Source organism: Gigantopelta aegis, chromosome 9 (assembly GCF_016097555.1).
Source record: "Gigantopelta aegis isolate Gae_Host chromosome 9, Gae_host_genome, whole genome shotgun sequence".
Classification (NCBI taxonomy): domain Eukaryota; kingdom Metazoa; phylum Mollusca; class Gastropoda; order Neomphalida; family Peltospiridae; genus Gigantopelta; species Gigantopelta aegis.
In genome coordinates, this window is record NC_054707.1 from 29,223,577 (window position 1) to 29,247,074 (window position 23,498).

At 36.8% G+C, this 23,498-nt stretch overlaps 1 protein-coding gene across 1 annotated transcript in view; it reads left to right on the forward strand.

Moving 5' to 3' along the window:
- The first annotated feature begins 3,383 nt into the window (after positions 1-3,383).
- Positions 3,384-23,498, forward strand: part of LOC121381358 (bcl-2-like protein 2) — a 36,771-nt gene continuing 16,656 nt past the window's right edge. The window contains exon 1 of the mRNA XM_041510640.1: positions 3,384-4,108. Coding sequence (XP_041366574.1) covers positions 3,668-4,108 — 441 coding nt within the window. The 5' untranslated portion in view covers positions 3,384-3,667. The remainder of the gene's footprint in view (positions 4,109-23,498) is intronic.

A 23,498-nucleotide genomic window follows, 5' to 3' on the forward strand; every position in this document is an offset into this window, starting at 1 on the left:
TTCAAAATAATTAGCTAAACTTACTCGCATATTAGTAGACTTCCTTAAAATAATTTGAGTTACCATGGTTACTAAGTGTGTATATAAAAGAATCAGTTGCATCGCTAGACCGTTAGGTTGGACGTAAGTCAACCGGTAGCCTATCAACAAGTCCGTGACCGCGGATCTAGAATGTTTTCATATGGGAGGATGTTTGTGTAACATCAACGTAATGCAGTTCGATGGCGTTAAAGGACTGCTAGCCTGATGCAATGTCTCATCCCACCCCCGAATATAACGTTTTGTAACCTTATGACCACTTCTAAAATTATTTTGATATATTCCATTTCAAAATTGTGGAAGCGGTCTGTTGAATAATTGAATACGCATGTATACGAAGACGCATAAATAGAATCTACTCAACCTGCAATCGTAGGCGCAAATTCCATTTGTCCGTTCGTATGCTTAAATGTATACTTAATCCGCCATGCGAATCCGTAACACTCACTTTTTATGCAAGTATGTCAAGAAGTTTCCATTTATTCATCTCCGCACGCGTGTGCATTATTAATAGGGAGGTTTGTATACAAGTGCAAGCTTATGACTTGTAACATGTAAAACTTACAAGTTACGGGTTACAGGTATTGAGGTTGCGTTTAGTTACACGTAGGTTTGGATTAATCTTGTAAGTTGATTATGAATTATGGGAAATGTAACGACATATAATAACTTGTTTGCTTGGTTAAATTTATTCAATAAGGTGTATGAAGACGTTCAGAGTAAAACCGCTTCAGCAAACATGCTTTGGGTTGATTGATGGTGGTACCCTTAGGCCTTGCTCACGACCTGGACAACACCAGTCATATTTTTTTAGTGATCACAATCGTTATGGCATCGAATTTGAGGGCGTCACGGCACCAAATGGTTAGTTCATAACTCTTCATGGTCCATTTGAGGGTAAGCGTCACGATATCACTCTGCTGCTGGGGAGTGGGTTATTGGCACAACTCGGTCAGCATTTAGCACGATTAAACCTTGCACTCTATGGCGATGCAGCGTACCAACTGAATCCGCGTTTGCTGTCACCTTTCAAGGGAAATAACGGTTTTGCAACAAGAATTTAACACGCCCATGTCTGCATTGCGCCAATGTGTTGAACAGAGTTTGGCAACGTTCACTGGCCTCGGTGGCGAAGTGGTTACGCCATCGGACTACAGGCTGGTAGGTACAGGGTTCATAGCCCGGTATCGGCTCCTACTCAAAGCGAGTTCTTAAAAGGGACAGTCGACTCAAACAATAGCCTTATATGTTGGAACGATGCATACCCGGACCACAAATACGTACTGACACTTTAACAAATGTAAAACGCGTAATTTTAGAGTTAATAAAGGAACATGATTATTCCTGTTAACTGGGGGCAGCCATTTTGTTTCACTTTTGTGGCGTCCGGTGCTATAGCTTGAGGCGAAGTGACGTCAGCTCCGTCCAACTACTGTATGCACAGTGTAAACAAACGTTCTAATTTACGACAAGGCGCTTCGCTTTCATCAACCTGACTTGTAAAACAGCATAAATGACTTGATACTATAATAAACTATTTAACTAAATATATTTCAAATTGCATCAATAGAACGAAATGGAATTATAGTATTTTTCTCTCTTAAAAAATCCAAAGAAAAAAAAAAGAGTATATTATTAGGCCTATTGGTAGAGTGTGTTGAAGCAAAACCAACCACTCACGATACCCAAATGATAATGTTCTTTTCTTTGAGACTACGTAATTGGTCAGTTTTGTGATTTTAGATGGGAAAATCTACTTAATCAAGGGTTTTACAGAATTATTTACAGTAAGAAAGCAAGACGGATGATAATGTCCAGTACGATTTTAGGGGTGTCCGCGCGGTAAGAACACAATACCCTGTAATCTTAAGAAAAGAGGCACGTATTTTTAGTGTGTCTAAACACATTGACTGGGGACCGTCTAAATATACACCTGCCAATCAGGTACCACAGGTACAGGCCACAGGAAAAAAAAACCCTAAGAAAACACTCCAATTCTTATTTTAGTACGTGGGTTAATTTATGGACACAACATAATACAGTTATTTCGACACTGACGATGGTAGTTTATTTTGTATTGAAAAATAATATTTACTTATTGCCGACTTATTGGGATGGGTATTATTACAGAACACTGCGGTGCATCCGCAAAAATCAGGTACATTTTCCTTCAGTTGTAAGCGGAGCGGATAATTTTGTCATGCTCATATACCACTAAAGTTTCGAGCATGTCTGTCCCAGGACCTGTCTCTGGATAGCCAGAGACCGGATCCGGGACAGACTAATTCCTGACGTGACACGTTAAGTATTACGTAACCACTGACTCACTTACTTACACTTAATACATTTCGGATTTGACAAATATTAATGAAGTGATAATTAGTTAAAAGTTAAGAAAAACCCCTAAAAAAAAACCCAAACCAAAAGCAAAATGAACATGCCATGAATTGCATTTCCAGTTTCAGTCAAAACTGCCAAATTTTCAATTTATTAATAAATTTCTTTATAATATATTTTATTTCACTTATTTTGGTTTTGTCATTTCGATGAGAAATTTTGTTAACTGATCATCTCTTTGCATCCTCCTTTCTCTTTTGACCTTTTCCAGTTCAAATCGTTCCTGTTCGAATATAAGCCTCTCTCTCTGCAGGCTTTAGCACCTCCCTTTTGAGTTCAGCATCCGCCCCGTTTCTTAACTTAAACTGGGTCATCCAGTACATGCACCCTCTTCTTTGAATTAGGCGTCTCTTTTTTCAACAGCTGTATCTCCTGCAACATAGCAAATTTAAACATACAAAAGCCATAATAATGAGTTATAAATGAATGTCATTCAATATATTTGTTTAATTAGACCTCTGCACAATTTAAAGTTGGGTTATTTAGTGTTTAGCATGGATATTTTGGTACTTGTTTACATGGGCGTACGACCCGGGGGGGGGGGGGGGGGGGGCAAAACAGTGGGGGAAATTCGGGCAGTTTTTATCTGGGTAAAATTTCGGGCAAATCAACCCCTCCAGCCCCCCTAAATCAAAGAGTCCCCATACGCCCATGCTTGTTTAGAATAAGCTGCTTCCATACAGGCTACTCATACTGAATAGCAGTTATCTTTCAGTACAGGACTGTACATTTGGTGTAGAATAGTGGAAATACATTGTGAAAAGGTCTTATTAAATGCGAGTTCATATTGTTCATATTATGGTCCCCCAGTTTCAGACGTCTATGAATTTAAATGCATTGTATTAATCTGGATATTACGAGCCCCTTCGCTGTTGTTGTTGTTTGTTTTGCTGTGTGTTTTTTTTTTTTTTTTTTTGGGGGGGGGGTGGGGTCAGGAGAAAGGTGCACCTCCAGCACCCTTCCGTTACATCCGCACCTGCCTTCTGTGTTAACTTAAAAGTTCCACTTTCTAGTACCGATATTCGAAATGTATTATACCTAACATACAGATAATAGTGTATGTATTCATTGGCTGCTGCGTATTGACCCGGTATCTTGACCTTTGACCCGAATGTCCATTCAATGATAGGAAGATTTTACAATTAATAGTGATTTGTGTTCAAATATGGTAAAACGTCGCGTATCATGGAGGAACTAACAATTCTCATACACTAAATTATGAAGCAGGACGATGTATTTCAATAACAACCCCGGAGACATTATGGATGCCCGCAATATTGCAGTGGACTACGTTCAATATCGACTGCGAAAGCACGGCTATATGTGGCAAAATGGACCAGCAATGGAAGGTGTTTCATCCGAAATTTTTCAGACTATGAGAAGCTTGTGTGATGAATTCGAGGAAAGATACCACAGCCAGTTTGACGAAATGTGTGAACAGCTAGATATTACACCAAATACAGCCTATCCGACTTTCCACGCAGTTGCAAACGAGTTGTTCGGAAACGGAATTAACTGGGGGAGGATTGTTGCATTGTTTACATTCGGGGGATCGCTTGCTGTGAAATGCAATGAAAAACAAATTCCTTTACTGGTTGACAATATTGTGGACTGGATGTCAACGTACGTTAAAAACAACTTAAATCAATGGATTGCCAGTCAAAATGGTTGGGTAGGTATTTTATTCAATAATGTGAAACTTAAAAAAGAAAGAAAAAAGAATTATATATATATATATATATATATATATATATATATATATATATATATTTGCTATGTCACAGGGGGATCATGCATATTCAGCAAAAGGGTGGGACAGTTTGAGTACTATCAAGTGAATAATTTTCTATGTCCCTTCTGTCTACCCATAATCAATATCAAGGTTGATATCATGTGACATTCAATCACATGATACATCTATGCACACACCCGCACACATTTGGGTATGGCACCATACCTGTTTTACCCTCTGGCAGAAACCCTGACATATATATATAGAACACTTCTTTTGTTTTTGCTAGATATTATTTTTATGAAGCAAGTGAACTTCCCATGTTAGTATCTGACCAAATGAAAGTAAAAATTTTATCTAGCAAAAATGAGTGTGATATTTTATTTATTACTCAGCATCAAATAATGCAAAATATGACAGTTACTTCCAATATTACTTAACGAGACATATAAATGCACACAGCTTAGACCAGGTTTGATGATGTTAATTACTAAAATGATGTCATTTAGCAACTAATATGCACCACCAGGTGCATACAAAAGTTGATTGACACACCCAGACGTTTACTAGGTGGGTAATAAACATATCTATACATACACATATACTGATATACCAGGGAACACTTTGTTCAGTATCGTGTCGCCATTTGCTATGTTACGTATGTACACAAGTTTCATAATTTTAAAACAGTAGTAGTTGCTAATCCAAGGCTAGCTCAGGATGAGCAAAACATTTCGCCAAATTATCTGAAAAAAATGCTAAATCACAGCAATTTTCCAACAAAATACCAATTATTACATGAAATTTGTTTGCCAGATTAAAATAAAATTCGCTATTTGTTTCTAAAATTTGCATTTGGCGAGTGGTAGAGCTAGCCCTGTAATCAATTTTCATTTGACTAGAAATATTGGTAATTAAAATTTTAAAAACAAAATGTTTCCTGTATACACACACACATGCACACAAACACGCACACACACACACACACACACACACACACACACACACACACACACACACACACACACACACATACACACACACGACCTTGACATTAACAAGAAGATGAACATTTTTCAGTTAATCTTATTTTAGAAACCAAATAGAGCTCTGTAGTTTAAATTGGACCTTTCTTCTAGGTCTGGATTTTGCCTGATATACACTATGTAGAGCATGTTTTTGTACTATGTGGCCATTTCTCTACCAAAATGGTGAAGAAACTTATGGACAAAAAAGGAGAACATTTTCAAACCTATCATACTTTCTAAATCCCCATGGGATGTAATTTCCACAGATCAATAAAACAAATTACAAATAGCTATGCACATAGTGTATGACAAGGGGGTTGGAGGAGAGGGGCATCCCCCGATCAGTGCTGGAGCAAATCTTCATGTTTGGGCAAAATGATGGAGACATTTGAAGAAAATGAGCCTGAAAACTTTTCACTATGTATTTCCATCATTCCACTCACAATATTAGTTGTAATCCATGTAAAAATTGTGTAGTGATTTGTTTGAAACCCTATATAGCTGTGTTTGGTAGTAATACTAATATTAGGCCTTCAGATTTAACGGTAATGATTGTTTCCAGTACCGTGTTGGTAGCGTGTCGGTAAAATCACGGAACTGAAATTTCATTTCCCATGATTGTTATATTGAATACGACTATTCAAGAAAAATAATATTAAAAGTTTCCGATGGGTTCCCATGATCACAAGGCATGGAACCGAAAAAGTGTTTCCTATGAAATTTGAAATCCTATGGCTTTCAATATGAATAATGGTTGCTAGATCAAGATTCAGGCAAACATCGGCTTATCCACATACAAAAAATGTGGGCCAATATATATGCCCATAGCTGTATGCAAAGTTCAAAACGTGCCGAGGCATACAGACATGTACTGTTAATACTAGTAGCTTCTGAGTTGAAAACAAATATAGTCTGGACTCTAAACGTTTTATAAGCATAGGCCCAGGTATCTAAAAACTGCTAAAACAATCATTTTGTTTGTTTGTTTGTTGCTCACACAAGTCTAGTTTTGTGCAACTCATTTTTTGTTCATGCTTCAAATTTAGGACATCATTTACCTGGTGAATCATCATGGTTTAGTTTAATTCAGGGAACATTTTGTTTGAAAATTTCAATTAGTGACAGTTGGCGATCAGTTGACAATTGAGTAGCAACTACTATTTAACATTTTACAATTGTGTAGTGATCTCTGAAATTTGCATGGCAAATTGCAATGCAGTACTGAGCAAAATTTTCCCTGGTTTACACAAAAACAAAATACATTATTTGAATTTAGTTTTGCGTAACTTACGAATTTTCACTTCTCCGAGGCCTGGACTGTTTGTACAGAACAGAAGTTAATGGTGATTAGTGAGTGAGAAGAGCTTTGGTGTAGTCACGTTACACCTTTCTACTGAGCCATTCAAACTTTCATCCATCAATCCATCCATTCACCTACACACCCGTCCATCCGTCTGCCCGTCGATCCATCCACCATCTGCCCATCCATCCATCCGTCTGTCCTTCCATCCATCCATCCGTCTGTCCATCCATCTGTCCATCCATCCATCCATCCATCCATCTACATTCATACATAATTCCATACATAGTTCCATACATACACACACATTAACTTCATTCTTTCATTTGTTTTTTTTGCCATGCATGACCCACTCACACCTTGAAACTGCATTGTCATGGATGCACAAGCTTGTTGATGTCACATACAAATGTTAATAATATAAATAGAAGTGTATTTATTAAGTGTAGTGTGGGAAGTTCATATGATAACTTTTATATGAACACTTATCTCTACAAATCCACTCATGGGTGCAGACATGGTTCACTGAATAACAATAACATTCTATATTATAGTAATGTATGTACCAGTACTTCCAATATGAGTGAAAATATATAGGAAATAGTACCTCAGTGAATTGGTAGTTGACAAACTAATAGTATCATTTTAAAACTGATAATTTTCCCCAACCTGTCATGCCTTCCAGTGATTTGTTTTATGGTTAGATAAATAGAGATTGTTAGTATGGGACTCTGTTGTATTATAGGGTGGGACGTAGCCCAGTGGTAGAGTGCTCGCTTGATGCATGGTCAGTTTAGGATCGATTCCCATCTCTGGGAAAGTGCATATATACAAGCATTAGGAAAAATGTAGTGTGTCAGAATTAACAAATGTTTGACATCCAATAGCCAGTGATTGATTAATCAATGGTGTTGTTAAACAAAACAAACATTTAGTCTTATTCAACGTACTGTGCAATTACAACAAAAATGCTATATAACCTGAGTCATCTGTTCCACTGCAGAATTGTCTTCCCTTGCCAGATGTATATCCATAATGTGTGGGTAGACCATCACTCTTCGTTCTCAATTCTACAGTCAGCTATTGTGATTCGTAAAATGTTTTGCTCAGATAAATTTAGTTTTTTAGCATGAAGTAAATTAATTGTAATGATTTTTTTTGCCTTTTCCCCTTGTTTGCCTTGTTATATACCAAGACATGATTTTGTTTTGAGGGTTTTTCAGTCTGACACGGCCTCTTCGGGCTCAACTGAGAGGTTGACCATGTGTGCAAAAGATTACTGTACCAAGTGTTCGCTCCGTTACGACTGCTGTGTCGGTCTACTCGAGCTTGGTCGTCCCGTCACTTGTGCAGTGATGCTGGTGGTTCAGTGGCATCAACTGGCGCTACTGTTTCACTGAAGTTCTCTAACTACAAGGGAGACTTTTCTTGTAGAGGGTACCAAGTGCCTGTTGCTTTTGTAGTGGCGCCCACACATGTTGGGTGTTGAGAGGAGTTGATGACTTCGTCCTCTGCAGTTCCCCGTCTTTCTCATCCCAAAGATGGGAGTGGTTCCAGTCTGGTGGTGCTTGGTTTGTTCGTGCATCGCCATGTCAGGCTCCATGGTTCTGGAGTTCTTACAAACACTCGACATTCTGCCCGGGACCAGGTGAAGATTTTGGGAAGATGAGGGTTACGTAGATATCCTTCGCCAAGGTTCGCAAGAGCTATTGGTTCCTGTCCACTCAGGGTCATCCTGGTGGGTTTCAGGAGCCTGTTTCAGAATTTTCTCACGTGGCTCAAGGATTTTTTGGGGGTATGTTTTTCTGATGAAGATTTACCTTCCGGTTCAGGTTGGATTCAGAGGAAGTTTCAGATGATCTGGGGCGCTGCATCCTGCTGACACTTTATCTGAAACATCTTACAATTACCAGACAGCATGCTGTTTTTGTGTAACGAGGTTCATCTGGTCTGTGCCGAAGCTAATTCAGCCGAGGTTGTAGTTTCAACCTTTCAGGGTGTTCTTTTGGAAATAGGCTGCTGGGGGTGGAGGCTCTGTGTCGGGAATTGGGCTTACGTTTCACTACATGGTTCACTTCCGGGTGAAAGGTCATTCATCACTGTCTACTATAGTTCCTAATTGTAACACATGTACATGTTCACTGTTAGTACTTGCAGAAGAATTAAAGGGACTGGTTATTTTAGATACCAGGTCCTCTGGCTGCATTTTGCCCATGAGGTTTTGAAATATTATGAAGTTACTTTTGCACACATGAGTATGAAAAAGAGCAGGTGCCCGGAGTGATCCGGTTCCTCTGCCATGCCTAAAAACACACAGTACAGTAACAGTGGACCACATAGCAAAAAACTGAGATAGAAATGTTGTCAGTTTTGTAGCAGAAATAAATAAAGGTATAAAAAACCTTTAAAATGGTATATGTCATTAGTGTCAACGAGAACCCGTTCTATTAGCAATTTGGATTTGAAGTTGGGCAATTTAACACAGGTTTCAATGGCATATAGCATATGTGTAGTAAAAACCTTACCACCATTGGGGGTGGAGGCTCTGTGTTGGGAGTTGGGCTTACCACCACTGGGGGTGGAGGCTCTGTGTCGAGAGTTGGGCTTACCACCACTGGGGGTGGAGGCTCTGTGTTGGGAGTTGGGCTTACCACCACTGGGGGGTGGGCGGAGGCTCTGTATCGAGAGTTGGGCTTACCACCACTGGGGGTGGAGGCTCTGTGTCGAGAGTTGGGCTTACCACCACTGGGGGTGGAGGCTCTGTGTTGGGAGTTGGGCTTACCACCACTGGGGGGTGGGCGGAGGCTCTGTATCGAGAGTTGGGCTTACCACCACTGGGGGTGGAGGCTCTGTGTCGAGAGTTGGGCTTACCACCACTGGGGGTGGAGGCTCTGTGTTGGGAGTTGGGCTTACCACCACTGGGGGGTGGGCGGAGGCTCTGTATCGAGAGTTGGGCTTACCACCACTGGGGGTGGAGGCTCTGTGTCAAGATTTGGGCTTACCTCCGCTGGGGGGGGGGGGGGGAGGCTCTGTGTCGGGAGTTGAGGTTATCGCTGGCCCAGGAGGCACACAAGTGTCTGTTGGAGATCGATACATTGATCGCTGGCAGTGATCATATCATTGGAGCGGTGGTCATACTAAATTCAGTAAACAGACGTAAGATCAGGAATTGCTTACGTGTAAATGAGGAATAATTTTTTTAAATTTTGTCATATTCAGATATGTAATTAATCAACTTGATACATTCTCATCACACAAAATGTTTCAAACAGAATAGTAGCAAAACTACAATAAGTTGCCAAGAAAATATGTCTCTGAGCATATATATATATATATATATATATACATGTATATATATATATTTTATGCAGACCTCCCTAGGGATCTAGAATCAGACTCACTACTAACTAGCATATTGGCTGGAACTTTTTAATTATTACATACATTATACAATTATAAAACCAATTAAGTGCAAAATTAAATTTTCCTTCCTTTTACAATTCTGGGTCATACATATACACATGTAACCCTTACACTGTCAATTTGCTACCACCGGGCTTGTCAGTGAAATTCATATTTAATCACCTCGGGATTCAAGCTAGTGCACCACGACTGGTATATCAAAGGCTGTGGTATGTGCCATCCTGTGTGTGGGATGGTGCATATGAAAGATCCCTTGCTACTAATGGAAAATTTTTGTGGGTTTCTTATAAGACAATACATCAAAATTACCAAATGTTTGACATCCAATAGCTGATGATTAATAAATCAGTGTGCTCTAGTGGTGTCGTTAAACAACACAAACTTTATATGACAAAATTGTAAATAATACATTTTGGTAGTTTGTGTCTTTTGTTAAAAATAACTAATTTGGTAGTGTGTAACTGACACTAAATCTAAAATGTTGTTTTGTTTACAGATCATAAAGTTACGTTTATTTTTAAAGTCTTTTAAAGTGTCAGTTCTATTTTGATTGTAAGAGATTGTGTGACAGGTTTGTCCAGTTATCTCTGCCCACACACATTTCCACTGACAGCATGTCCTTGTTAGCTGACTACCTATACATTACAACTTGGCTGCGTTCAGCCAGACCGAGCAGAAAAACATCCTGGAGACTGGTTTATGCCCTTGACAGTAAACCAAATGGCTATGTCAGAAACCAAATAGTTAGCGAACGTGAGTGAAATGTTTGCTGGCTGAACTAAGGGCTGCATGCTGCATATATTATTGCACTTACTTTAGTTTCAAAGCCATTGATCTTTCTCAAAACAAGGAAGTATGTTTGTATTAAGTCAGCATGGTATTTAGATGTATAAGGAAAAGTAGTTATTTATGTGTCAATGTTATGAATGTTGCTGTGACATAAACATGTCCTACTCAAACAACAAAGGTTAACTGTTGAATTGATGAAAAGCATTTTTGATTCCCAGGCTATGTGGTTATTCACAGAAGTCATGTGAGTCTTGTGAATATGACACTGTGGTTATATGTAACACTTGGGACATAGGACAGTGGTAAGTGCTCACTTGATGTGCAGTGGGTCTGGGATATACACAATCTACATCTGTGGACCCATTGGGCTACTTCTCATTCCACCCAGTGCACCATGCACAACTGGTATATCAAAGGTTGTGGTGTGAGACAGTGCATATAAAAGATCCCTTGCTACTAATCGAAAAATATAGTGGGTTCAGGCATCGAAATAAGCATTATGTCTTGCAACCCATTTACAGGTTACCACAAAATATAGTCTGGTAACCTATAGGTTACCACAACTATATGAAAGTTAGAATAATTGAATTCCTGTTACTACTACTTTTAACGTGGACATTCTGAAATTGTATCGGTGCACGTGAACATCGGTACGAGAAACGACATCCGGAAGTAGATTTATCTAGTGGGCGCTGCCGAGTTTGCTTTGCAATTGCACAGGTGCGTGGTAACATCCCGGTAACCTGAACGACCGTTCTCGACTTATTTCGATGCCTGTGGGTTTCCTCTCCAAGACTATACATGTAAAAATTACCAAATGTTTGACATCCAATAGCTGAAGATTAATAAATCAAAATGTAATGTCGTTAAACCAAACAAACTTTAACTTTCAAACTTTAATATTTTACAGACATGTTGTTTTCAGTTTTAAGGGTGAAAATAATGTTAGACATTTTATTTAATTTTTTAACCCATTTGGTCAGGTGAAGTAGATTATTGTTTTAATTATGGCATGATCACAGGTACAAAAAATGGTTCAAGTTTTTATTATGGCATAATACCCATATACATGTACTTATAATAAATTACTAACATCACCTAGGGTCATGTTGACCATCTGTCCTTTCATTTGACTCATGGTTGGAGACGGTTCTTTCATTTGACTCATGGTTGGAGACAGTTCTTTCATTTGACTCATTGTTGGAGACTTCTTTCATTTGACCCATGGTTGAAGACAGTCCTTTCATTTGACTCATGGTTGCAGACTGTTCTTTCATTTGACCCGTGGTTGGAGACAGTTCTTTCATTTGACCCATGGCTGGAGACAGTTCTTTCATTTGTCCCATGGTTGGAGACAGTTCTTTCATTTGACCCATGGTAGACAGTTCTTTCATTTGACCTGTGGTTGGAGACAGTTCTTTCATTTGACTCATGGCTGGACACAGTTCTTTCATTTGACCCATGGTTGGAGAGTTCTTTCATTTGACCCATGGTTGGAGAATTCTTTCATTTGACCCATGGTTGGAGACGGTTGTTTCATTTGACCCATGGTTGGAGACAGTTCTTTCGTTTGTCCCATGGTTGGAGACAGTTCTTTCGTTTGTCCCATGGTTGGAGACAGTTCTTTCATTTGACCCATGGTTGGAGAGTTCTTTCATTTGACCCATGGTTGGAGAGTTCTTTCATTTGACCCATGGTTGGAGACGGTTCTTTCATTTGACCCGTGGTTGGAGACAGTTCTTTCATTAGACTCGTGGTTGGAGACAGTTCTTTCATGTGACCCGTGGTTGGAGACAGTTCTTTCATTTGACCTGTGATTGGAGACAGTTCTTTCATTTGACCCATGGTTGGAGACAGTTCTTTCATGTGACCCATGGTTGGAGACAGTTCTTTCATTTGACCCGTGGTTAGAGACAGTTCATTCATTAGACCCATGGTTGGAGACAGTTCTTTGTGACAGGGATTCTGTGAATAATAATAATTAAAAACAAAAATAATAAAAAAGTTTTAAAGACAGACTCAATCACTGTTTCAATGTGCAGGCTCATATATCTTTATAGCTAATTGTTAAACATTCATGTACATGTATGTGGATCCATTGAACTGATTAGGTTTTTCTCATTCCAACCAGTGCACCACAATTAGTCAAAGGCTGTGGTATGTGTTTTCCTGTCTGTGGGGAAAATGCATATAAAAGATCCCTTGCTGCATTAATAAAAATGTAGCGGGTTTCCTCTGATGACTTCGAGTCAGAATTATTCAATGTTTGCCATCCAATAGCCAATGATTAATTAATCAATGTGTTCTAGTGGTGTCATTAAACAAAACAAACTTATATATATACCATATATAGTATACCATACACCAACACCAGTATGAGTACTATAACTTATTATTACAAGCTTAAATGAACATGTACCAGACTACATATATACAGAATAACCTTTGGTTCTAATAATAAACATCTATTGTTTCCAGTATTCCCTCAGCCCCCTCCCACCACTGATTAACACTGAAGAGACACTGGTGTGACAAATCCTCGTAATGAGCAGTGAATCCTGGTGATGAAGTCTAGCTGTTCTGTTCCATGTAGATCTATGATTGACTTGTGACAGGCAAGTGCTAGCAACCACACACCTGCCTGGTGTTCAGCCAGACCCAGCAGAAAAACACCCGCTAGACTGGTGTGTGTGCTTCATGTTAAACCAAATAGCCATGTCCTGAACCAATTAAATAGTTTGCGAACATTAACGAAACCATGTGCAATAACCATGCATACCGCGAGTACGTTTATATGGTAACTGACCTACTTCACATTGCATGCAATATGGAAGTTTACCTCACTGAGAGCTGGGGTTTAAAAATGTGCGGTTATACAGATTTATTGCACACTTTGTCAATGGGAAAACAACCTAAGCATGGTACAAGTGTGTCTTAATGGACATGGGACAACATGCTTGAACATTTAATGTTAAACAGCAAAATGACACTTGCAACTTTGATAGTGCCCCTTTAAATCTAGGCATGCAGTACTAGTTATATAGCTAGCCAGAACAGCTAATTATTAAATGAAGTTGTAATATTTTAATTTAAAACGAAAACAATTTAACTGCATATTCTCTAATGATCAAAAATGAAAATAATAAAACTATCCCTGGACTTCTATTTTTCTACATAATTTTAGTGAATTTAAAATTTTGTATAAATTGTAGTTTTTTTGGAGGTGGGGGGCATGTCATGTCTTACTTTCATTTTAATAACAGAAATTAGGACACCAAGGCAAGTTGGATGAGCACCAAGGCAAACTTTTCCTTCAATAGAGAGTCGCGAAAGTAACTTACTTTCTATGAAGTTTTCTGAGACAAAAATAATAGCACTTTGGCTCTAACCTGTGCAATTTGTTGGATACGGATGTCATTCATTATATTAGCAATGATAATTTTACTATTTTACATATATAGCATGCAATGACAAACCAGGTAGGGCATGATAGAATTTTTCTTGCTGTTGGTAACATTCAATTTTCTAGGCACAATGGCAAGTAAGGATGGCAACCATGGCATTTGCCATCATTGCCAATGGTAAAACTCAAATACTGATAATCAGATCTAAAAAATAGCATTCTCTCTGTTGTCCTAAAAAGAGATACGTTATTAATCATCAACTATTGGATGTCAAACATTTGGTAATTTTAAGTTATAATGTAGTAGCAAGGAATCTTTTGCATGCACCATCCCATAGACAGGATAGCACATACATGTACAATGGCCTTTGATATACCAGTCATAGTGCACTGGCTGGAGTGAGAAATAGCCAAATGAGCCCACCGACGGGAGTAGGTCCCAGACTGACCGTGCATCAAGCAGGCACTTTACCACTGGGCTACATCCCACCCACCCCGCCCCCTGTTGTCCAAGTAAATCTTTATTAGGAATGTCTGAATTTTACAGCTTTAGGTAGCTCATCAGGCAGCCATTAATTGTAGTAAAATGTGTATCTCTCCATAAGAAATGTGACATGCAGTGTAAAGATCTGTAAGTAATAGATACAACCAGTTGTGTCCAACCAATGTAATAGTTTTGAGTAAAGGCAGATGTACAATATATAATACATGTTTAAAATATTTTAATATCACAAAATACAGTCATTTTTGGCTGTTACATGCATTTATATATCCTGCTAGCATTGTCCACACAATTCTGATAGTTGAGATACAGTTTTACGGTATTCAAGAAACAAATTTACAGACCAGAGAAAAAAGGTTTTCTATAATCCTCATAAAATTTTTCTTCATTCAATAGTTTCTTCTTTTTAAAAATGTTTCTATTCTTACTCGTACATTTTTTTCATGGATATAAAAATTGTCTTTACCAAATTATTATTATTATTATTATTTCAATATATTACTTCATTACTATTTATTATTTATATTATTATACATGTTATTAAATATCGAGAGTCACCATAAAATGGTAGCTAGCTTTATATTTCCAGGCAACAAATGATAGACTGAATCGTAAAAGTATGGTTTTTAGCTGTATGTGGCATATTGATTTCAACGTTTATAATTGCTCTGACATTTTAAAAGATTTGGAAAGCAGTTTTATGATAGCTGGCCATTGTTTTTTTGTTATAGATCCAGCAAAAGCTTTTAACCATTTTAATGAACATACCCTATATAGGTACACAAATATTCTCGGGATAGATTTCTATTTTCATTCTTTGTTGTTGATACATGAAAATTTATTTCATTTAAAAGAATTGAACCTTTATTTAGTTTGTCATTATGCAAGCTTAAAAGAATATTATCTTTAAAAATTGAGTAGGATGAACTGTAAAAAACCGTTTTGTTTACATTCCTATTTCTATTTTTAAAGTTTATATTTGTAAACAGTAGAAACTACCTTTCTGGAATTGCCATATGTATAATATATTTTACACACGACATCATCCTTCTAGTGACTTCATTTATCATCAAGTTTTCATGAAACGTCACATATAGGAATACAGTGTTTCTGCCAGAAAGAAATTTTTGGGTATGGCGCTATGTTATTGAATGCAACCACAGTCAACAAGGGCTATGGGGGGCCTCCTCCACAAAGAAAATGGGTTACATTTAGGGTTAAGCTTAAGAAAATCATACAATAATGATAAGAGTCATTAATTTTGTAAAAATGTTAACTTAAAAAAGTAAAAATTTGGGTATGGCGCCATACCTATTTTACCCTCTGGCAGAAACCCTGGAATAGGATACTATCTCGAACACCTTGTGTTTTGCCTCCGTGTCAAAGATCAAGGTCACTTACTGAAAATAGAAATCCGATGTCAGGGAACATTTTGTTTTCAAAATCCTGATTTGCAATATTTCTAGTTAATTGATAATTGATTAGCAACTACTGTTTAATGTTTTAAAATTATGTAGCGATCTATTAAACTCGCGAATCATGACGCGATACTGAATGAAATGTTCCCTGGATGTCACTGCTCTTGTGGTTTTATTTCTCATTCGATTTTCATAAAACTTCACACATAAGAATAGGATCATGATATCTTGAATGAATTCATGTTTAACCTCTGTATCAAAGGTCAGGGTCATTGTTGCTCAAAATAGAAATTGTGAAATCATTGCTTCCGTGACATCATTTCTCAACCAGTTTGTATGAAACTTCAGGTATAGAAATAGGATCATGAAGTCTTGAATGCACTTGCATTTTGCTTTTGTGTCAAAGGTTAAGGTCACTGTTACTAAAATAGAAATTAAAAGGTCAATAATTTAATTACTTAATTTCTCATCTGTTTTTACATGCAGATAAGCAGCAATGTTTTTCTTGTTATTATTGACAGAGACATAACCTAATGTATATATATCATTAAAATATAAACATTAAATTCAATATATGGTGAGATATTTTTGTTTGTTTTGGTTTAATATATACTGTAATATTATAACCTTTTTGACGTGGTATATATTTTGAAGCGGAGCAGCCAGATAACTTCTGAATGACCAGTATTCAAGAAAAACAACTCCAAACAACTGGAAACGATGTGTGGTGGTCCATAAATTCCATATTAATAATACACGTCAAAAATAAAACCATTAAAATAAATTTTAGCCCTATCGTCACATGTATATGCCCAGTACAAACATAGTCACTATTTCTACATTAATAGGGTGGGGTAACTTTGACAGCCATTTTGCTTTCTTTCTTTTTTGATTATTATTACTATTATTCAAAGCAATGTCCACTATACATTTCATGTTGAATAGATATTATTTTAAGATGTAATATGTACTTGAACATCATTTAATCCTGACCCAATATAATCATATGCAGTGCATGTAAAATAAGGACGGGACTCATTTGGACGTCTATAGAAATAGATTGATGTAGGGGTGGTATAATTCCCTTGTGTTTATTTCACTAGTAGCTGACGACAATGTCTCGTGCAGGAGATGAGTAAAATTCATTGTAAAAATTTGGAGATACAGGGATGTTTATGTACATGTATGTTAAAAAAAGTGACTAATAGAAAATAGTACTTTCATTACATGGTACATGCATTTTTAATTGTTTTTATTTACTACAAACTGGCAAATTGCAAACATTGCTTTATTTTTATCACCAAAAAATACTTCCATCAACAAAAACTTCATTTGACATCATAGCTTTTCTTTAATGACGCACAATTTCTATTTAAAGATAGCACATCAAAATACATACCACAATATATACTGAGACTACATGTGTAGGAATAGAACAGCCGGTAATGAAACAGCGAGACTTGCAGCCTTTCTAATTCTTTTTATAATATAGCACTTACAATATACTAGTATTCACAAGAATTTTTTTTTTTATACGACCAACATATCCCTTTTTTATATGCCCGTCTTTGGCGTGTCATATTATGGTATGGTGATGTTTGTCCGTTTGTCTGCCCATCCTCATACAGGAAAAACAAATTTCAGTATTGCGTCGCGAATGATCGCTATGCAAGATTCAAAGATTGCGACACAATTCTAAACATATCGCGTAATTTCGTGATCCATATTTTTGACATTATTAAATTTTGAATGTCGTCCTTAACAACCAAGAACATGTTAAATATATCTGGGAATAGATATCCCCATACTGCTAAGTCCCATTTTCTAAGTTCTGCCCGGCATCTTTTCTTTCTTGCTAAGTTCCTCGTTTGATTAGGACCACCACTTACAGTTGTCATACAGCTGTTCAGATAACCACCCGCCGTTAAACATAATGAAGTAATGGCTGTTGGTAACTGGCTAGGGGTGACTATTATTGTCAGTTTTTAAAATACTTTTGTGATAGTATTGCAATATAAGTATTGTGAATTCTTAAATAGCTTGATAACAGTAATATGAATAGATATTTTGCAAACCTATTTACCTCAAGTCTTTCAATATGTATATATACACGTACATGTATGTATGTATTGCAGGGGTTCAAAAAATTTCAAAAATATTACTTGCCACAGGGCAAGTACCAATCAGATATTCACTTGCCCCGTATATTTTTCCACTTGCTCATACTTCTTAAGGTAACCAATTGTGTGACTTCTATTTAATTTAATACAATGCTTAATAATGTAATAATATTGAAAATAATTGGTTTGATTGCACAAATAAAGAATTTTGCCAATAGGTTACAACACTTACGGAGGAAGTGCTAAATGTATATGTCTGTCCAGTAGTATCCACTGTCTTCTCCATTTGTTTATTTAAACTTTATTTTTTAAATAGTGCCCATTTGTTGATTTAAACTTTGTTATTTGTTTGGTAGTGTCCACTTGTTCATCTCAATATAATTATTGTGTCCATGTACATGTATGTATTAGTGGCCGTGGATGTGGCGAGAATCCTTTCCACTTGTGAACCATTCTTTTATGGCTGGCATTGGTTGAAAAATGTTTATGGATTTTGGCCCATTTGTCATTATTGTGAGTATATTATTTAATGTTCCCAAAACACTTCTCTGGGATGTTTTTACCCTGTTCATAGCTGAGAAAAGTCTCTCGCAAATAGCCGTGGCTGGGCTCAGAGTAAACATGAGCTCTGTTAATGTTTTTAAATAGTGCATGATTGGTAAATAACAGAAGGGGAGGGGGTGTACATCCATTGCAGCCATGCATTTTTAATTTATTGAGCATAATTTATTTGTTAAAATTAATTAATAAAGCAGAAAAAAATAATACATTCATGTATGCTTAGAGGGCATCGCACCATCATGATTATGGCGTAGGGCTAATAAAATCTAATCTAGCTGTCACGAATTATGACATAGGGCTAATGAAATCTAACTTCCCCTTACCCGTTCATTTTACGCAGACGTGGATGTACATTTGCAAAGTACTGAAAAACATTAAGTATGTTCTGCTACAAGGTTTATGATATCTAAACTAAAATATCTTGCAACATTTATAAGAATACAGTTCATAATATTTATGCTTTGTTCAAGTGAACTAGGAAATCATAAACGTGCTTTACGACCCTGTTCATTTGCAAAGAGTAGATTTCAGAGTCCATTGCGTTAACATCTAATATAATTTGAATATAACAATTTTTGCAAGGATTAAACATTTTGATTGCATTCACAAGGCATGTATATTTTATGTTTATTTAAAATACACCTGCGAAGTCACAGTATTATCTCAACGCTCCATTATTTTTCAGTAATGGAGAGATGAAACCCTACTTAATTAACCCACCAAAATCATTGGTGTTAATTTCTATACTAACATATATTCACATAAAATTATTACTCAGTGGTGTATTTTAAGTAGGAATGGAGAGTTACTCGGACATTCCCCTATACATAAGCTGTAAAGCATATTGGATGCTATTTCCAAGTTTGAAGATCATCGAACCGATTACTTGTACGAATTCAGTCAAATGTTCAGTGGCGGAAATTACCGATCTTAGTCGATAGTAAAAGGGGAATAACTCTAAAGTTGTTATTGAACTTTTCAACACATTGTTTTCTGTTTTTGGTGTTAACGTATTGGCAAGAGTTCCGATCATTCCAGCATTTACGGTTAGTGTTAGTTCTCCTTAGAACTATGTAAATGCTCGAATGATTGGAACTCTCTCCAAAGGTTTTATCGAGATTTGTAACAAAATAAAAAAAACCCAAACAAACAAGTTTTAGGTGTAAAATAGTCACTTGTCATCAGGCATATGCAGTTAACATAATTACTTTCCCGGCATGAAAATTCCACTTGGCATGGGCGTCAGGAGATGGGATTTTTGAACCCCTGGTATTGATATGTGAATATCTCTATATTGTATATATGTATGTCATGGTTGACTATTACATACATAGATATTAACGCACTGGCGCAGGAGATACTTAAATCCTTTATGACTTCACAAATTGTCCCATGCCATTACTGGGACTCGAACCTGTCGCACCAAATCGCCCGCAACTTGCAGACTTGCCACGGTATATTCTGAGCTATCAAGACATCCATAAAAAGGATGCTCTTTAACTCAACCATATGCATGGGGTCTAGAAGCTACGCAGTCGATCCCACTTATGTGTATTACACAGTGGGCAGACCTGGCACTGGCTAGTGTATATTGATGTATGAATATCTATATACAATTTATACATGTAGTGTATGTATGTCGAGGTTGACTATTATATACATAGATATTAACACATTGGCGCAAGGGATAATGAAATCCTTTATAGCTTCACAAATTGTCCCATGCCATTGCTGGGACTCGAACCTGTGGCACCGAATCGCCTGCAACTTGCAGACTTGCCATGATATGTTCTGAGCTATGGTGTGTAACTTTGTGTGTATGTACGTACGTATGTTTGTGTTTGTATGTACATTGTTTGTACAGTGCAATGTGTTGGAAGTTTGAAATGACCCCTTAATTAATCATTTATGGTTTTTAATTTTTGAGGAAAAGTTAAAAAAAAAGGAGAAAAGTTGGTAATCATCTCCAAATGAGAGGTTGGGGTCAGTATGGTACAGGTGCCAAAAAAATAAAAATAAAATAATAATAATAATAACAATCGTGTCCCAAAACCTCAACATATTAATTAAATATAATAGGCCCAAATTAGATATTCACTACTTCAACTTTAATTGGATAGTTCTGAAATATGGTACTTTGATTCTCTGGGGCAGTCTTCACAAAGTAATAAAAAGATATTTTGGAAATTTTGAATTTGTGTTTTTTTTTTATTAACTTTTAAAATTGAAATAGAAATTTAACTTTGAAAATTTTAAAGTCTATCTTCTTCTAAAGATTTGATTGGATAGTTCTGAAATCAAGTATAATGATTCTTTGGGGCAGTCTTCACAAATTAAAAAAGTTAACATTTAAAGTTTTCCAAGTCTATTTTCTCCTAAAGTTTTACATTTTAAAAGACAAATAAAAATTTAACTTTTAAAATTTGAAAGTCTATCTTCTTGTAGAGTTTTAATTGGATAGTTCTGAAACTTGGTACTACAAGATAACATAAATACAGTAGTTCTATAATTTGTCAAAATGTTGACTTTGGGACCCACATTGTTCATGTACAGTCAGACCTCGTTACAATGACCGTCGTTACTACGACATTTACACCATCCGACCACAAATTGTTGGGAACGAACGTACACCAATATTAATCTGTTCACCGGAATTCACACCTTCCAACACCGACGGAGCAAATTAGGAACAAATGTGCACCTAATGTCTAAACATACCTCTTTACAACATTACATAATCATAGATGACGTAGTACGTTGGCAGTACACACAGCCATTTGGCATCCATGATCTCGTGTCGCGAGCCGACAGTCACATGATATTTCAGTTACCAATGTCGGCTAACTCTATAGATGTGTATTACTTTTGAACATAAGTCTTTTGTCGTTCAATTAAAGGATTAACTTCAAACAATCAAGTCTACTAGTTTTATGACATTTTGACAAAGTAGGTGCCAATCGATTAGATTGACTGTGAATGCACTTTGATAAATAATAATATAGTTAGTACTTAATGATGGTCTGTGATCCATCCCCGTCGGTGGAACCATTGGGCTATTTCTCATTCCAACCAGTGCACCACAACTGGTATATTAAATGCTTTGGTATGTGTTATCCTGTCTGTAGGATGGTGCATGTAAATGATCACTTGCTACTATTGACACCCAATAGCCGATGATTAATAAATCGATATAAGGACAATTTCGATATAACGACAAAGTGACCCAGGGACGAACGTGGTCGTTGTAATGAGGCCTGGCTGTATATCACTGATTATTTAAGATTTTATATAACTTGTCTTCCCTGAATGGGTAAACTACATGGGCAGTGTTAAAAATCAAAATAGAACTAATCAGAATTCCAAACAAGCAACGCATTCAGCTCGGACTGGATTCCAGCACTTTTCCACCTGGAGGTGGCATTTGCAGAATCAAAAATGGCGTATATTAGTGTATGCATGTGCAAACGCAGCACTGTACACAATTTATGCAATGCCTAAAAACAACGATGGAGCTATTTTCTACAACCACATAGGTCTTCGTTCCAATTTTGCTCGATTGGTGGAATTGTAATAATAGTTCCCAACGAATTCCGATTACCCAATCGGGCACTCTCAATGAAAATATATATTGGTTTGGCTGCATATTATACATACCAAGAACCAGTCAATTGAATTATTATTAAAACTAACTTTTTGGTTGTTTTACAAATATTACATTTTGGACATTTCTAAATAATTCGGTGTAATGAATGCATGAAATTTTTGTCATCAGGTGGGCAACTCACAATGATTTGACTTGCCCGACATTGTTTTTACTCACCTGAGTGACCGGGCAACCATAAAATGCACATTCTGCCTTACTTAAGTCACTACGTTTGTTTACACTATGCATACAGGAGTAGTCGACAGGAGCTGATGTTACTTCCCTTCTAAGCTAGAGTACCGCATACTTGATAAAAAATAAAATAAAAATGGCTGTCCCCAGTTAGCAGGAACAATCATGTTTGTTTTTTTATTAATTCCATAATTATGTTTTTTCATTTCTTAAACTGTCAGTATATGATGGTGGTCCGGGTATGCATCTTTTCTACACATAAGGCTCATATTTGACCTTAATGTCCCTTTTAACAAACATTAAAAAAAAAAATGGTCTACTTCCAGAAATACTATAAGACATGAATAGTCTTATATGTAAAAGTCGTCAGATGGTATATCAAAGTTATTAATTTGAAATATTACATCTTGGGTTTGTGCCTGTAGGGAGAGGTGGAGTTATATCTAGAGAAATTGTATTTAAACTAATTTCTTCACAACTACTAGTTGACCATTTGCAACTAAATTTGGTGGGAAGCTTCCTCGACTCATTGAGAAACAAAAACATGAATTTGGTCATTTTGATCCCTCAGGATAGTGGCACTCCAAGAGTATTCAAGGTTGACCCAGGTCAACACTTTACTCAGGTGACCATGTTACTTTGTAACGGTGAAACAAACAAACATAAGTTGTATACCATCTTTTTAAATATGACTGTTTATTGTTCAAGGCTGGCCATCCTGAACAAGTGAAAGTATGTGTAATCGATATGCAGTGCACATTTTGTGGTGACAGAATTGAATTGGCTTGGATCAGTGAATTGAGATGAAATATTAAAAGGTGGGAGTGTTCGTGTAAATGTCAGTGGTGACATAGTAACCTGTTCAATGTGTACTAATTTATAAATAGTTGAAACACTGCCAACAGTGAAACCTCACCAGGAAAATATTTACAAAACACACACACATGCACA